This window comes from Geotrypetes seraphini, chromosome 10 (assembly GCF_902459505.1).
Source record: "Geotrypetes seraphini chromosome 10, aGeoSer1.1, whole genome shotgun sequence".
Classification (NCBI taxonomy): Eukaryota; Metazoa; Chordata; class Amphibia; order Gymnophiona; family Dermophiidae; genus Geotrypetes; species Geotrypetes seraphini.
Genome location: NC_047093.1, coordinates 36,847,996 through 36,865,691, shown reverse-complemented (window position 1 = coordinate 36,865,691; position 17,696 = coordinate 36,847,996). Strand labels below are relative to the sequence as shown.

Here is a 17,696-nt window from a genome sequence, read left to right as displayed (position 1 = left end):
TTCGATTATGCCCCTCCACGTGATTAAATGATAACATATGAGCATGTGATAAATACATTGATGTAATAAGGAATATTACATTCAGCTACTGATTGTCTAACACAGCAGAGGTATGTCAAAACTGATAAGAGAAAACCAAAAGCAAAATAAGAAAAGATAAATGGACATTGTCCTGTGCTAGTTACTTAGCAACAGAAGATCCAGCATATTTATGGCCTGTCATACTAAATCAAGAGAACAATTAATGAGATTCCCAGACCCCCCCCCCCTTCCCTCTCCCCGCTCAACTAAATGAACAAGAGACTTTCTCTACTAAGGTAAACAAACAAAAATTAGAACTTATCAACCTGATGAGTTTAAGATTGACTAATAACTTTGTATTTGCCCAGAGCTCTTCCTTAAGTAGGATAAGGAAAATAAAATAAAAGCTTCTTTTAGTAACTTCAACCTAGATGGCTGAAATATGTATCTTATGGGAATTCTTGAAAAAAGAGATTCCAAATATCCTCAGATTTTTCCTTATTTTGTTATGAAATCCAAGTCGACTCTTTTATATATACACTTCTCCCTCTGTATTTGTGGTTTCAGCAATCGTGGTTTCGAGTATTCGCGGTTTTTAGCTTGCTGGCTCCTCCCCCCCCCCCCCCCCCCCAATTACGTCAGCTTGCATAGAGAAATCGCTGATTCCAAGCACTTTCTTCACTGTGTTTTGCCTCTCCTTCAGAAACGGGCCAGGTCTCCCACCATATTCACGATGGTTTTTAATAGAAAACAGCGAATAACATATGAAAAAGTTATTCGCGGGTTTTCTGTATTCGCGGCTCTGTTAATCCCCTATCACAGCGAATACGAAGGGAGAAGTGTAAGTACAGACGCTCATTTTCAAAGCACATAGATTTACAAGGTTACCCCCCCCCTTTTTACTAAGCCACAGTAGACGTTTCTACTGCGACCTGTAGTGCTAAACGCTCTGACGTTGCTCCGACACTCAGAATTCCTATGAGTGTAGGAGCACTTAGAGGGAAATTCTAAAAAAGTTTCCTAAAGTTAAGTGCCAACGATAGGCACCTAACTTACCCCCTTTTTCTAACGTGCGCTATGCTTTATAGCGCGTGATAAATATTATCACGCGCAAATACGTGCTAAATGCCAATGCATGTTATCCTATGGACGCATTAGTGGTTAGTACACATGTTGATTTAGCGTGCGCTAAAATGCTTAGCGCACCTTTGTAAAAGAGGGCCTGAGTATATTTGTTTCCATTATGAGCTTTAATAAGTTTCAAGTTGTTCGGGGGGGGGGGGTGCCGGCTTGCACAGGGGGGGGGCAGTTCGAGCGGGGGGAGCGATGCTGGTTCTCGGGGGGGGGTGCTCGCTAATTGAGTCAACACACGGTTTGCGAGACAAGTTTTGCAAGAATGTTTTGCTCGTCTTTCAAAACACTCGCAAACCGAGGTTTTGACTGTACTCTAATCGGCATCCTCCCGCACCATTTATCGACATTCAGTTTACTCGACATAGTGAGGGGAAATCCTTGGTAAAGCCATTTACTCTTTGGCGAAACATGTTGGATTTATTGCCCCTGGCCCAAGGACAGAATGCTATTAAGCCTAGTTAGACAGATAAGTGTCACTCTCTGTTTATTCTTTGACAATGATACATTAGGAGCTTGTGGAGATTAATTTGCACTTTAAACTTATTTAAAATATTTATTTAAAAATTATTTATACGAAAAAAAGTTTCTGCATGACTTAGGAGGTTGGTATGTAAAGCGTGAGGCAATGAGAGGATAGCTGAGCCTTGAGTGACACCTCTGATGTCTTGCTTAAAATATGCTGAACTAATGCACTGGTTGAACACTTATATTAAATGTTTTATACTATTATCTAAGCTGTAGGTTAGGATATTCTGAGAAATTAGATATTTGGGTTATATAATATCTTGGGATAAAATACTGTTGCCATTAAGGTTGGTATAATACAATGTGTACATATTGAATACCTGAATGTAAACCACTTGCCCTCTCTTCTACAAAACTGCGCTAGCAGTTACTAGCGCGGAGAGCCGCGCTGAATGACCCGCACTACTTCGGACAATCATGGAGTTCCTATGAGCATCAGGAGCAGCGCGGACCATTCAGCACGGCTCCCCTGCGATAGAAACTGCTAGCGCAGTTTCGTAGAAGAGGGGGCAAGGCTATAAATACTAAAAATAAAAATACCTGGAGAGCTTACAGTCTGAGGACTAGATTTACTAAAGTGGGCTAATGCCATTAACATATGCTATTAGTAAGTAGATCACATTTCATAAAATGGTATGACTGGTAAATTTAGCCCTAAGTTTGTATCTGAAGCAAAGAGGGTTAAAGCATTTGCATAAAACTTCACAGAGCATCAGTTGGGTTTGAACTTTGGCTTCCCTAGTTCTTCGCAGGTTTAACCACTAGGATACTACTCCATGGCATCTTTTCAAATACAAGCTAAGGATGAATTACAAATCACATAGAGAATGTATTTATCTGCAGCATAGCGCTTACAACTTGTTTGTACCTTAGGCAGTGAAAGTTGATGTGATTCACCCAAGGACATAAGAAACAGGACTTGAACCCTGCCTTCTATTGTTCAAAGCCCGTTGCTCTAACTATTAAGCTGCTTCTCCTCTTTGCTTTCCAGCATGCCATACATCTATAAATGCATTAGGAGTTGTTCATCTTGGATTTGAATGACCTTTTATCCCATGTGGTTTATGAGTATAAGCAGGCTGTGCATATACTCGCTCGAGGAGCGCAGAGAAAGGGGGGATATGATAGAAACCTTCAAATACATAACGGGCCGCATCGAGGAGGAGGAGGAAATCTTTACTCTTACGGGTCCCACGGTGACAAGAGGACATCCGCTAAAACTTAGGGGAGGAAGATTTCAGGGGGACACCAGGAAATACTTCTTTACCGAGAGGGTGATTGACAGATGGAATGGTCTTCTGCGTCAGGTAGTCGAGGCCAATAGCACGCTAGACTTCAAGAGATGATGGGACAAGCAGATGGGGTCGCTACAGAGGTATAATAGAGGATAGTTTCTCGAGGGTGGGAGGGATCTTGATTGGGTAGACTTGTTGGGCCGCTGGCCCTTTTCTGCCGTCATATTCTGGACCTCATTTTCTTATGAAAATATTTTCCTTGCAGATTACTGGTACAAAAAAAACGCTGAAACGTAAACTGGCTGATAATATTAGTAATCATATCTCAGAGGAAACATAGAAGGCAGAAAGCGTTGAAAACCATTGGGCAGCAGGGAATTTTTGGGAGCTGGATGATAAGGGCAGAAGATAAAACATATTGGTTAAAAAAACCCAAAACCCCCAACCCCAACAAAAAACATAAAGAGGGCAAATATCCAAGATTTATTGCGGGTAAACATAGGAAAAGATGTTTTGATTCTTAACCTCACCCTCCCTTTTATGTATGTTGTGAACTTTAGAAAACAGCGGGAAAAATTATATGACAGGAGAGTGAGTGTATGCAGCAAATGCATTTCCAAATCATCTTGTGCACTTTCCAACATCTATTATTTTTTTTATTATTATTTTACTATAATTGCCTTTTGTACCACAGTGAACATCTAGACCAGTCCCCAAACCCCCCAAAGAATCATTAGCATTAATCACTAATTATAGTCGCATCCATTCCATTTTTTGTAAAAATTATGGAAGTATTGGTCCATTCTCAATTAATGGAATATCTTGATCAATTTTCTCTTTTGCATGAATCTCAATCTGGTTTTAGACCTTTATTTAGTACTGAGACAGTAATTGTGGCTATTTTGGACAATTTACATTCTTTGTTTAGTAAAGGTCTTAATGCCTTGATCATGCAATTTGATATGAGTTCTGCATTTGATTCAGTGGACCATAGGAAATTGCTGCAGTGTTTGGATGCTTAGAGGAGAGGTGTTAGAATGGTTTTGGGGCTTTCTCATGTCTTGCACCTATCAAGTTCATTTCAGTAATGATCTTTCAGGTATTTGGAATAATTCATCTGGCATTCTGCAAGGTTCACCATTGTCTCAGCTGGGGAAAAAGCTGTTTAGTTATGCAGATGATTTTACGATCATTATTCCATTTGCTATTTCTCTTTCTGAAGTTATTCCTAAAGCAACAGAAGTATTAGGTCTAATGGAGCAATGGATGACTGAATTTAGACTAAAGCTTAACTCGGAAAAAAAATGAAGTTTTTTGTAGCTTCACCGCGCTCGTTTGATACTAAGGGCTCCTTTTACTAAGCTGTGATAGTGTTTTTAGCGTGCGCAGAATTTTAGCACGCGCTAAACCCGCGCTACGCAGCTAGAACTAACGCCAGCTCAATACTGACGTTAGCGTCTAGCACGTGGGGCAATTTAGCGCACACTAAGCGCGTGCTAAAATCGCTAGCATAGCTTAGTAAAAGGAGCCCTAAAACATCATTGTGTATAATTCAATCTACCATTAAGGTTTTGGGAATAATACTGGACCAGGGTTTGACTATGAAGAACCAGGTGGACTCTTTTGTCAGAAAGGGTTTCTTTACTCTTTGGAAGCTTCGGTCCATTAGGGCAGTGGTTCCCAACCCTGTCCTGGAGGAACACCAGGCCAATTGGGTTTTCAGGCTAGCCCTAATGAATATGCATGAAGCAAATTTGCATGCCTATCACTTCCATCATATGCAAATCTCTCTCATGCATATTCATTAGGGCTAGCCTGAAAACCCGATTGGCCTGGTGTTCCTCCAGGACAGGGTTGGGAATCACTGCATTAGGGCGTATTTTGATGTTTCATCATTTTAGAGTGTTGGTACAGTCTCTTATACTAAGCCAACTTGATTTCTGCAATAATGCCTATTTGGCAATTTCCCAGAAGAATATGCAATGATTGCAAATAGTACAAAATGTGGCAGTCAGGCTGATTTTTAAGTTGAAGAAATACGATTATGTAACACCCTCCTATCGAGTATTGCATTGGCTGCCAATTGAGGCGCGGGTGAAGTTTAAGTTTGGTTGCTTTTGTTTTAATGCTTTGTTTGGTTTAGTTCCCAAATATATAATTGAGCTTTTCTCTTTTGCATTCAACAGACATAAGAGAAACTCACATCTGAATTTTGTTTTTCCGCTTGTTAGAGGATGTAAACCTAAAAAACATCATCAAAATCTTTTTTCATATCAAGCAGCGCTATGGGGTAAAGATTTAGAACAATTGCTTTTGCTTACTGACACTTATGGGGAATTTAGGAGACATCTAAAAACATATCTGTTTTCAAAGTATTTAGGCAGCTAATTCGTAAAAATTTTATTATGCACTATTTTGATCATTTTAGTGTCTGTAATTATTGGCTTCTAACTTTTTTAGTTCTATTCAACTTCTTTTATTTTTTAACTATTGTAAACCGCATAGAACTTTATGGCCTTGTGGTATATAACTGATTATTATTATTATTGATCAATCTTGGCCCCCCAAGGGTTGAAATCCAGTCAGATTTTCAGGATTTCCCTAATATGATCTATTTGCAAGCACTGTCTCCATGGTATGCATATGGATCTCATGCATAGTCATTGTGGAAATCTTGAAAACCCAATCTGGCAACGTCTATGGTTGGACAACCCTGATCTAGAATGGTGCACATCTATATTTCAATTAGAAAAGAAAGGGAAGAGGGAAGAGAAGGAGATAAACAGGTGTACGCCTCTCCCCCATAGGACTGAAAGCTTGCTGGAAAAAAAAAAAGGCAGGTTTAAGTCCATTCTTGAACTTAGGGCTCCTTTTACGAAGGCGTGGTAGCGGTTTAACGTGCGTAATACCACGTGCTAAACCACCGTCCGCACTAGCCGCTACCACCTACTCTTGAGCAGGTGGTAGTTTTTAGGCTTCGTAAAAGGAGCCCTTAGTGAAAGAGTGTTCAGAGGCCAGCAAGGGGCTGGGACAACAAAGACCAACCAGCGGTTTCTTACAACATATATCCATGATCCATTATGCTGACAAACAAATTAATAAATTCAGTGACCAGTTTTTTGATAGATGTCCATATGTGATGATTTAATATTGCTTCTCTCACTAGAACACGGCATTATATGCATGGTTTATATCCTGTTTTTATGTTATTGCACATTTCTGATTTTTATGCAAGTGTTCTTAACAAAAAGTTTTGCGGTTCCTTACTAGTGAAACTATTTTTATATTGAAAAAAAACAACTATGTTTGTTCAGTATATAAATTGAATACCAACAGTTCCAAATTCAATCATTTTTGAATCAATTAAAAAAAACCATTTGATTCATTTTCAAAGGTAAGCTCCACGAGGCATTAATCTTTGAAAATGAGTTTGTAGCCCTATGAGTGCCATTACGTCCCTCTAAAATCAAATTCCATCCAAAAGGGATGTTCTTCGCTGACCATCATGATGATGCTGACTGGAAAAGCTTTTCTGCCCACGCAAAGATCATTTTACATTTCAAGCATCATTGAAAAAGCTTGTTGCCATGGCTTTGCTGTTTGCACCCAGTTTTTGAATAAAGATAAAGCACAGTCTTTAGAGCAATTTGATTCTTTATATGTGCAGATTAAAGTACTGTAATGTTTTTAAGAAACCAGAGAGCCAGTTGTCTGTAATCACGATGTGTGGTGACTGTCTACAGAGATACCCCGTGAAGTTATAGGATCCTCATAAATTGCTTTCATCTCTTCGTGAAAGCAAATTGAATAAATTACTTTTAATTTCTGGAAGCTGTCAAGCAGTCAATCCTTTGAAGTCAGGATGTCTTCTCTAAGGGTGTTTGACAGATATAAAATTGGGCCTGTGAATGATTGAGCAATTTAACATTGTGACATTTTCCCCACATTCATTTTTGTACATAGTCAGGCTTAGATGGGGGGGGAGGAGGGGGGAGCAAAACTACAACTGGAAAGATACTTCAGGCGTTTTTTGAACATTTAGACCAGTGTAGTGTTACAGTACCAATGTAAAAAAGCAAAAACAGGGGAAAAACCAAAACCACAGACACAAATGTGCCAAAGGCTGAGTGGAATTGTCCAGATCAGAATGACGTGCACTAATGAAAGTGTCCTCCAATGCATCTGATAATGTAGGAATCTTTATTCATCCAATGCCATAAAAATACATCCAATGACTTGACATGTACATGTTTCGGCCAACAGGCCTTCCTCAAGAGTCACCAATGTGTATATCTAGAATATATTTCCACTCTGATAGATCTTGCCAGTCTTCGAATAAAAAAGAAAGTAAACTAAAACTTCTCAAAAAGCGAATATAACATCAGGTAACAAGCGTCTCAAAACGTTTTGAGCAGCGGGACGCTTATTACCTGATGTTATATTCGCTTTTTGAGAAGTTTTAGTTTACTTTCTTTTTTATTCGAAGTCTGGCAAGATCTATCAGAGTGGAAATATATTCTAGATATGCACATTGGTGACTCTTAAGACTCCTGAGGAAGGCCTGTTGGCTGAAACATGTGCATGTCGAGTCATTGAGTCGTTGGATGAATAAAGATTCCTACATTATCAGATGCATTGGAGGACACTTTCATTAGTGCACATCATTCTGATCTGGACAATTCCACTCAACCTTTGGCACAGTACCAATGTAATTCATTTTGAGCTACAACTGAAAAGGTGTTAGCCAAATTCAAATTTTAAAAAGTCATTGTTATTCTTTAGAAGATGCAAAGGGCTAGATTCACAAAGCAAACCGATTGTGTACCGATCGGTTTGCGACCCCTTTACTATCAAATTTCCCTCCGACCTGATTCACTTACCTCTCCTGCGATCTGCTTCGAATCTGTGCATGCAAATGAGGTGAAACGCATGCAAAGTAGGCTGGGACGTGATTCACAACACCAAATTTCAGACCCAACTGGGCTGACTGATCACCTGAAGAAGCAACTGCTGGGGACCAGTCGAAAAGAAGATGGTCTGCGCATGCGTCAGGATTGCTGTTCAGCAATCCGTGCGGTCGGTTGGGGTATGATTCTGATCGCCCCCATTTGCATGCGATTGCTTCATGAATTGGGCAGCTGGCAACCTCACGGCTCGGATCGCTAATGGATCGGATCCATGAGGTTAGTGAATCTAGCCCTAGGTTTAAACTGCTGAAAATTGGCCTTTATACTTTGAGCATTGAGCTGTCAGCCTGGGAAGTTTTATTTTATTCCATCATCTGCAAATCCTTGTGTGACCTTTCAGAGATAGGAACATGGTTTCCAAAAGGCTCACGTGCTACAACTTTATAAACGTGTTTATATGTAAAAGATCTTTTATAAAATTGTTATATCGTAAAGTACATGTGCTATAAACTGGTGCATATTTGTAGAATAGGTGTGCTCAGGGGAGGAATTTGGAAGGAGTGTGCTTGGAGTTGTGATTTATGTGCATATTTAATAAAATATGTGCATACTTTGTCCTAACATATAGGCATGTTCCTGAACAAGTGTAAATATCAATGCTCATAGTCTAAGAACTATTTCTGTAAGACTTCGCATGTGCTAGTAGTTTATAAAAACATGTAATAATCTATAATAATAAAACGCTAAGCGCGCATGTGCACTCCTACCTGCATGATCCGTATGTCAGTGGCAGGCAGAAGTGCACATGCACGCTACTGGCAGAAAAATTGTAAAGCACGGACCTCCTGCTCTCCAGCTCCTCCAGGCATTGAGCGGCAGTCCTCCATCCAGTCCACTGAAGCAGCTCTTCTGTCTGCCCTCCTCTTCAAAAAAGCCTGCTGAGGATAGCGGCCGGCAGTAGCGAACCTCGCAGGCTGCTCTGCACCTCAGTAGCACATTCCCTCTGACGCACCGGATTGCGTCAAAGGGAACATGCTACCGAGGTTCATAGCGCCTGCAAGGTTCACTACTGCCGGCTGCTATCCTCAGTAGGCTTTTTCGAAGAGGAGGGCAGGCACGAATGACCAGGAAGCCAAATGCTGGACAGGGGGAGCAGGTAAGGGGTGCTACTGGACAGGGGGAGCAGGGAAAAGGTTCTGTTAGACAGGGGGGGAAGTAAAAGGAAGGGAGAAGGCCTATTGCTCGACAGGGGGAATAGGGAAGAGGTGCTGCTAGAAAGTGGGGGAGGTAAAAGGAAGGGAGAAGGGCTACTGCTGAACAGGGGGAACAGGCAAGGGGTGGTGGTGGACAGCTGAGGAAAGACAGAGACAGAAAGACAGACAGACAGAAAGCGGCCAAGCAAAGAGAAAGAAAGACAGACACACACATCTATTCTAGCACCTGTTAATGTAACGGGCTTAAATACTAGTAATAATAATAACTTAATTTTTATATACCGCCATACCATAAACAGTTCTAAGTGGTGCACACAACAGCTAGCAGATAAAGACCAACATGGTTCAGCTACTCTGCTCATTAAGGTGGCTGGAGTTCTTGTTACTCAGTGCAGGTTACCCCCCTTCCCCACCATGTCTTTTTTGAATGTGTCTTTATGAAATATGATTAAAAAAATTAGGTGCCTCCAGCCTTATTAATCTGTGCACCTTCTTTATAAAATTACCCTCATGTATTGCTGCCAATCCCTATTAATTTTTTTTTTTTTTTAGGATTTAGAATCCTTTACATAGTAAATCACGGCAGATAAAGACCTGAACTGTTCATCCAGTCTGCCCATAAGTTATACCCATAAAAAAATATATGATTAGATTAACTTGTGTCTCTGATATTTCTGGGCCATAGATTGTAAAGTCTGGTATTGTCCTAGGTTCCAAATGCTAAAATTGCTGTCCAAGCTCACTCCAGCCTATCCAACCATTCTGTTGTTTGCAGGATATCTACTGTAAAGTCCGGAGGATAGGAGTGTGCAGCTAGGAATGGCTTACCTGCTCAGAGTGAAATTTGGGTGGGACAGATGTCTTATACTCTTGAAAGTTAATCCAGGTCTGCCTTCCTTATCTAAGGCAAATGTTTTATAGTTTAATTCCTGACAAAGTACCATAGATTTGTGTTGGTTCCTGTCCTCCCTTTCCTTCACAACTAAAGGATCATTTGTGCTTATCCTAGGCATCCTTGAATTTTGTAGCTGGTTTTCTCTCCACAACCTCTACTCAGAAGTTGTTCCATAAATCTACCACCCTTTCCAGGAAATAAATATTTTCCTGCTATTGCTCCTGAGTGTGTCCCCTCTGCTCCTTCTATTATCACCTCTTGTTCAAAAACCTGTGTACTGAAAGGAGTATGTTGCGAATAATAATGCTCAACATAGTCCTCGGAGTCAGGTTTTCTGGACACCCACAATGAATATGCATGAGAGAGGTGAGCATGCCCTACCTCCTTTGTTGTGATCATAGGCAAGTCAATTAACCCAGTGTTTCTCAAATTGGTCCTGGAGTACCTCCTTGCCATTCAGGTTTTCAGGATATACACAATGAATGCCTAAAAGAAATTTGAATGTAATGGAGGCAGTGTATGCAAATCAAGTTTATGCATATTCATTGTGGATATCTCGAAAACCTGACTGGCAAGGGGGTACTCCAGGACCGACTTGAGAAACACTGAATTAACCCTCCGTTGCCCAAGAGAATTTCCCTCTGGAGACAAGGAAATCGTAGTGTACCTGAATGTAACTGACTTCAAGGTTATAATTGGAAAAGGTTGTATCTAAATAAAAACAAACATAAATATCCTGATCTTTAACTAAGACAGAAACATAATTCTGAATGTTCAATTCCTGAGCATAGATATTCTGTTATGTCGGCCTCTGTTCTTTTCCAAAGAACTGGGATCTCAGCTCTATAGCGAGTCCCTAAGCCTGGTCCAAATGACTGGACAAAGATCTTTTGAATGAAGCTATTGTCATTCAGAGAGTTGTGTACTGTGGTATGCTAGTCAAAATACCAGAAGTTCTACGTATCCCCACAGAATTTGAAGAACCTTAGGCCCAGAGTTGAATCCAACCTCTTCATAATACCTGTCCTTGCAGTTTACATCCTGATGGTTCCAAAGGCTTCAGCAATTGACTGCCCCTGCATTGACAGCTGCTCCTCCACCACTGCAAATGAGTGCTGCAGCACTAGTTCCCTGAGATGAGTGAGAGAACTATGTTCCTTGGGGCAGAAAGAAGCGTTCACCACTTCCATGTCTTCCACTCCCTTGTCAGCACCATTCTCCACAATTACATACTGAAAAAAATCCATCCGTCATTACTTGAGATGAGTGAGGGGCTAGAGCCAGCTCTAGGAAAAAAAGACCTTCTCTCATCCCTAGAACACAAATTGATAAATAAATTTTTTTAAAAAATGCTGCATTGGTTGCAGCTCATACAGTGTGCTAACAGAGGCCAGAAGCCATCTTGGATCCCCAGGCATTCTATTCTCTTGATTTGAAATAAGAAATTGGGACATGAAAAATAATATTCTCACTTGCTCCCTCTCTGCTTTACAAGCTGCTGTAGCAATCATGCAGAAAATCAAACAGACTAATCCTTCGCCCTGGTGTGGCTGTCTGTATGTTTTTGAAATATGATAATTTCAAACCTATTGAGATTCAGTTTAGGCAAAAAAACAATTTACAAAACTGAGGTGATTATTCAGGCAATAAATAAAATCATTCTTGCAAATTTCAGAAAACCTCTGTTCCCGATACCTGTTGCATTATGTGATGGTTTGATATTTTATTGGGAAAGATAAAGTTACAGAATACTACCAAAAAGACCCCCCAACAACCCACCAGGCAGTGGCAGGGCTGAAAGGGCAAAGGTTTCTGAATTTGAATCCATTCATAGTGTTTCCTTAGATCATTCCCCCCCCCCCTTTTTCCCTCACCCCAAGCGCTTTGATTCCCTGGTACATTGGAAGAAGAGGAAACTTCTGGTCTTTGCTAGTCCCAGATTAAACTCTATAATGTTATTATAATAATAATAATAATGGACAGTTCTGTTTGTGCTGTTTTTAGCAGATATGCTTTAGAACCATTTCTATATGTTCCCTCACCCTCTAGTTGACTAAATTTTGATTAAGATGAGAAATCTTAGCTATCATAGCCTGTGAGGGATCAATTTTTTATTGAATCAAGATTTACAAAGACTAGGGGACACTCGATGAAGTTAGAGAGTAATAATTTTAAAACCAATAGGAGGAAATATTTTTTCACTCGGAGAATAGTTAAGCTTTGGAACGCGTTGCCAGAGGATGGGGTAAGAGCGATTAATGTAGCTGGTTTTAAAAAAGGTTTGGACAAATTCCTGGAGGAAGAATCCATAGTCTGCTGTTGAGACATGACATGGGAGAAAACACTGCTTGCCCTGGATCAGTAGCATGAAATGCTGCTACTATTTGGTTTTTGCCAGGTACTTGTGACCTGGATTGGCCTCATTGAAGACGGGATTACTGGGCTAGATGGACCATTGGTCTGACCCAGTAAAGCTATTCTTATGTTCTTGTTAAGATGATGTTTATCCCAACTCCCTCATTGCAACATATCTTTTTATCTTTGTAGTTGACAGTTTCTCTTGCACCTTTAATAAATTAAAAAAAAAAATAATAATTAAAAAAAAATATATATATAAGGCATAATAGTACCAAAAAAATAAAGTTAATTTGCCATGTGTTCTTTGAAGACCTTAATGTTTTCATGTATGCACTGATCATGTGTTTATGTTGTCTTTCTCAAGGTCGTATTTCTTTCTTCACCTCCGGGTCAGAGAACCTTCACCGTGTGGAAAAAGTTCGTTGGGGCACACGCTACGCCATCACCATCTCCTTCACCTGCAATCCCGATCACAGCATCGAGGACCCATCCTTGACGTGATGCTGCTCATGGCTTGGGCAGTGGCGCACCGCAGTGCTGAGACGTCCTGTGGGAAGAATGTCAACAATTACTCTCGGCCGCTCGCGAGAGAAAATCCACAATAAAGCTTGACTGGATTTTTCTGAACCAGTAATTTATTTTCAGACCATTCCCTTTTTCTTTGGTTGTGTTCAGTTCACTTACCCCCTCCCCCCTTGAGCTGTATTTTTCTTAATAGTTCTCATCCACTTGATTGTCCCAAAATTAATTTTACTTCACTCAAAAGCAGACCCTTTTAGCCAAAGCAGCAGAATTCATATATTTCCAGGCATCTGCAATGTGGTTCTGGGCTTGATCTAGTCATATCATTTTGGCCTATGAACACTGCTTTAAGTGAACTTTCTATTACAGGGAGAGGAACTTTACTTAAGAATTGAACCCGCTTTTTCTACTGGACAGTGCAACACTGGGAACAGTTCTAATGTTTTTTGACCAGAATTTTCCCCTTTTAATGCTGTGAACAGTACCTGAAATTTATGTCGTTTTTTGGGGGTTTTTTTGTACAGTCGTTTTTTGTGTATTTAAACAATAATTCTCCAGATGGATAGTGGTATCGGTTCACAATTACTGGCATTCCATAAACAGTATTTAAATACAGAATTTATTGGAGTAATAATAGATGAGTCCTTGAGCAGTGAAATTGTGACTTGGAATTTTTTACAGGTTTTTTTTGTGTGTTATGAGTTGTTATTAATACTGGAAATAGAATGGCAGCTAATGTATAAATTGATACTTGATTTGGGATACTAAACTAAACTAAATCTTAGGTTTGTATACCGCATCATCTCCATGGTCATAGAGCTCGGCACGGTTTACAGGGAATTGTGAAGAGAGAGGAACTACAAGGAAAGGGATTAGATGAAGATCAGAGGAAAGAGGAATGTTAAAGAGCTAGGATGTCAGATGAGGGGGGAGTGATTAAGTTTTTGAGAAAAGCCAGGTTTTAAGATGTTTGTGGAAGGGTTGGAGAGCACTCAGGTTCTGAAGAGGGGAGGTAAGGGTATTCCAGAGCTCGGTGAATCTGAAGAGGAGGGAAGTCCCCAGTTTTCTTGGGTGGGAAATGCCTTTTAATGAGGGGAAGGATAGTTTTGATTTTTGAGTAGGTCTGGTGGTACTAAGATTCGAGGAATTCCAGGACAGTGGGATTAATGGAGGAAGGATGCCGTGGAGGATCTTGAAAGTTAGGCAGATGCATTTGAAGTGGACTCTGGAAATTATCAGAAGCCAGTGAAGCTTGGAGAGGAGTGGTGAGACGTGATCAAATTTACTTTTTGCAAAGATAAGCTTGGTCGCAGCATTTTGACTCCGCTGGAGTCTGTGGAGGTTTCTCTTCGTTAGGCAGATGAAGATGGAATTGCAATAGTCCAGTCTGGAGAGGATGATGGATTGGACGAGAACGGCGAAATGTTTTTGATGGAAACAGGATCTTACTGTCCTCAGCATATGAAGGCTGAAGTAGCATTTTTTTACCAGGGAGTTGAGGTGGTTGTTGAAGGACAGTGTAGAGTCAATGATGACGCCCAGGGCCTTGCTGGAGAATTCGAGCTGCAGGGTGGAGCCGGAGGACAGTGGGATTGAGGTGGGTAGCTGAGCTAATTTTGGGCCAAGCCAAAGAAGTTTTGTCTTGGATTCATTCAATTTCATTTGGACGGTGTGGGCCCAAGATTGCAGGTTCGAGATACAGGAGGATATGTTCTCTGAGAGGTCATTGAGGTTCGAGTCTGTCTCCAGAAGGACAAGGATGTCGTCAGCATAGGTGTAAATTGTTTCAAGGGAGGATAGCTGGAGGAGTTTTAGGGAGGACATATAAATGTTAAAGAGGATAGGAGACAGAGGTGAACCTTGCGGGACTCCACAGATTGGTATCCAGGGGGAGGATGAGGTGCCATTCTTGTTGACAGTGTAGGAACGGGAACGAAGGAATTTTGAGAACCAATCTGTAGAGGTGATGCCAATCTCGGAGAGTTGGTAAAGTAGAATGTTGTGGTGAACAACGTCGAAAGCGGCAGAAAGGTCAAATTGTAGGAGGACGACAAACTTGTTGCGGGAGTGAAGTTGTTGGACCTTGGAGATTAGGGAGGTCAGAAGGGATTCGGTGCTGAAATTGGGGCGAAAGCCATATTGGTAGGGTAGGAGAATGGAGAATTTCTCTAGGTAGGATGAGAGTTGGGTCAATATGATGGACTCGAGCATCTTGGTTAGGAGGGGGATATTTGCTATTGGGCGATAGCTGGATGGAGCGGAAGGATCGAGGTCAGGTTTTTTCAGTAGCGGGGTTAAGGCGATATGGCCCATTTCTGGGGAGAAAAGGCCCGAATGTAGAGCAGAGTTTAGGAGTTTGGTAATGGAAGAAATGGCTTGAGGGGGTATTTTCTCATAGAGGTAGGAGGGGAAAGGGTCTAAAGAACAATTGCAGGAACTCATTTTGAGACAGAGTTTGAGGGTGAGGGAATCGGATACTTGGTCAAAGGCAGCCCAGAGTCTTTCGGCTGGGAAAGCGCTAGAGGCTGGCAGAGTAGGGTTGGGGTCAGTGAGCACCAGGGAATTGTAGGAGACTGCAGGTGGGAAGGAGGATCGTAAGGTAGTGACCTTTTCATTGAAGAATTTTGCTAGAACATCAGCTGAGGGGGAGGAGAGGAGAGAGGTGGAGTCTTTTTTGGAGGTTAGGGAGCGCCAGATTTTGAAGAGAGTACTACTCTGGTTGTTGGATCTGGAGATTTTCTGACCGTAGAAATTCTTTCTAGCTTTTTTTAGCGCTGAATTGTAGTGCTTAATATTGGCTCTCCAGGATTGTTTATCGGAAGGGGAGTTAGATTTTTTCCATTTACGCTCCAGAGCTCAACATTTCTGCTTTAGTTCTCTGTGATGAGGGAGGTACCAGGGGGCTTTACGAGGGTAGGAGATGGATTTGGTGGAAAGGGGGGCGAGGGAGTGGTAGGTGGATTCAGAGAGGGTGGTCCAGTTATGCCAGTTGGATTCAGGGTCTGCAGGCTTAGGAGCGGAGGAGAATTGTTTGAGAAATTTTGTCCAGAATAAGTCGCTTGAGATTTTTTTACGAAAGGTGATGGAATTAGAGGAGAGGGGAGGAGCCCCGAGATGTGACATGAAAATGGGGAGGGAGAAGGTCCCAAGGAAGTGGTCAGACCAGGGGACCTGTTCCCAGCGGGTGTCGCCGGCTAAGGTTTTGTAGGCGGTAAGATCAAGGAAGGTGATGAGGTCTAGAGTGTGTCCCTTTTCGTGGGATGGGGATGAAGAGGGGGGTGAAAAACCGAGAGAGGTGAGGAAGCTCTTCAGTTCGATCGTATCCTTGTTAGTATTGTCGTCAAGGTGGAGATTGATGTCCCCAATGATCAGGAGTCTTTGAAATTTGAGGAAGGCGTTTGAAATAGTTTCGAGAACGAGATCAGAGGATTTGTTCCAGGGGGTAGGTGGGCGGTAAAGAAGTAGGATGCCCAGTGGGTGAGGTTGGAGTTCGTCGTTGACCGAGGCCAACATGTATTCTAGAGAGGTGTGGCTGTTCTTTTCGATGAGCTGGACATCAAAGAATGATTTGTAGATTAGTGCCAGACCGCCGCCTATACGGTTAGTTCTGGGAGAAAACGGACCTTGGTAGCCATGGGAGCAGAGTTCATTTTGTGTAAATATGTCATCTTTCGTGATCCAGGATTCCGTGATGCAAAGGAATCCCAGGTCAGAGTCCTCGAGAAGGTCCTTCAGGATATATGATGATATCAGCAATACCTATTCAGCCTGGTGGTTTCCTGCAATTAATGCACTGGGAAGGGGAAGGCCTGTCATTTTGAAGAGGCAGGCCTGCCAGCGAGGGAATGGGAATCCTTCTTGACGGTCGTCTTCTAAAGATATGGGTGTGTGTGGGGGGGTGTTGGGTTGTTCAGGCAGGAGGAGTGGGCATCCCTCCTGCTGACTCAGGGGAGGGACATGAATTGGGGGTTGTTTTCAAGTAGGAGAGAGGGCATCCCTCCTGTTGAGGGGGGGGGAGTTGTTTTCAGGCCAGAGAGAGTGGGAATCCCTCCTGTTGATCTCAGGTGGGATGGGGTGCTGGGGGTTGTTTTAAGGCAGGAGGGAGTGGGCATCCCTCATGATTGGGGGGATCCTCTGCCCGCCGCAGCTGGCTGAGCTGATCACTGCAGGGGAATTACCCTGATCAGCTGAGCCGGCAGGACTCGATGAAGCCATGGTTTAGGGAGACATAAGAATTGCCGCTGCTGGGTTAGACCAGTGGTCCATCATGCCCAGCAGGCGGCCCTTAGGTCAAAGACCAGTGCCCTAACTGAGACTAGCCTAACCTGACCTGTGTATGTTCTGGTTCAGCAGGAACTTGTCTAACTTTGTCTTGAATCCCTGGAGGGTGTTTTCCCCTATAACAGATTCCAGAAGAGCATTCCAGTTCTCTATCACTCTCTGGGTGAAGAAGAACTTCCTTACATTTGTACGGAATCTATCCCCTTTTAACTTTAGAGAGTGCCCTCTCGTTCTCTCTACCTTGGAGAGGGTAAACAACCTGTCTTTATCTTCTAAGTCATTATCTTGAATGTTTCGATCATGCCCCTTCTCAGTCTCTTTTCAAGGGAGAAGAGGCCCAGTTTCTCTAATCTCTCACTGTACGGCAACTCATCCAGCCCCTTAACCATTTTAGTTGCTCTTCTCTGGACCCATGTCGAGCTCCACTCCTGTGGAGATGATGCGGTATATAAACTTAAGGTTTAGTTTAGTTTAGTTTTGAGTAGTACTGTGTCCTTCTTTATGTAAGGCGACCAGTGCTAGACGCAGTATTCCAGGTGAGGGTGTACCATGGACCACATGGTAACCTTCTCCAATCTGATCGTGATCCCCTTCTTAATCATTC

The 17,696-nt window shown here is 42.0% G+C and overlaps 2 protein-coding genes across 2 annotated transcripts in view; one reads left to right on the top strand and one right to left on the bottom strand.

Annotated features, from left to right (window-relative positions):
- The window catches only part of OGFOD3 (2-oxoglutarate and iron dependent oxygenase domain containing 3), a 145,102-nt gene extending 131,730 nt beyond the window's left edge, over positions 1 to 13,372 (top strand). Inside the window, exon 9 of the mRNA XM_033961526.1 lies at positions 12,654 to 13,372. Within this exon, the coding sequence (XP_033817417.1) occupies positions 12,654 to 12,790 (137 nt within the window). The 3' untranslated portion in view covers positions 12,791 to 13,372. The remainder of the gene's footprint in view (positions 1 to 12,653) is intronic.
- Positions 12,709 to 17,696, bottom strand: part of LOC117368156 (urotensin-2 receptor-like) — a 60,542-nt gene continuing 55,554 nt past the window's right edge. The window contains exon 2 of the mRNA XM_033961524.1: positions 12,709 to 12,836. The gene's annotated coding sequence lies outside the window, so the exon portion shown is untranslated. The remainder of the gene's footprint in view (positions 12,837 to 17,696) is intronic.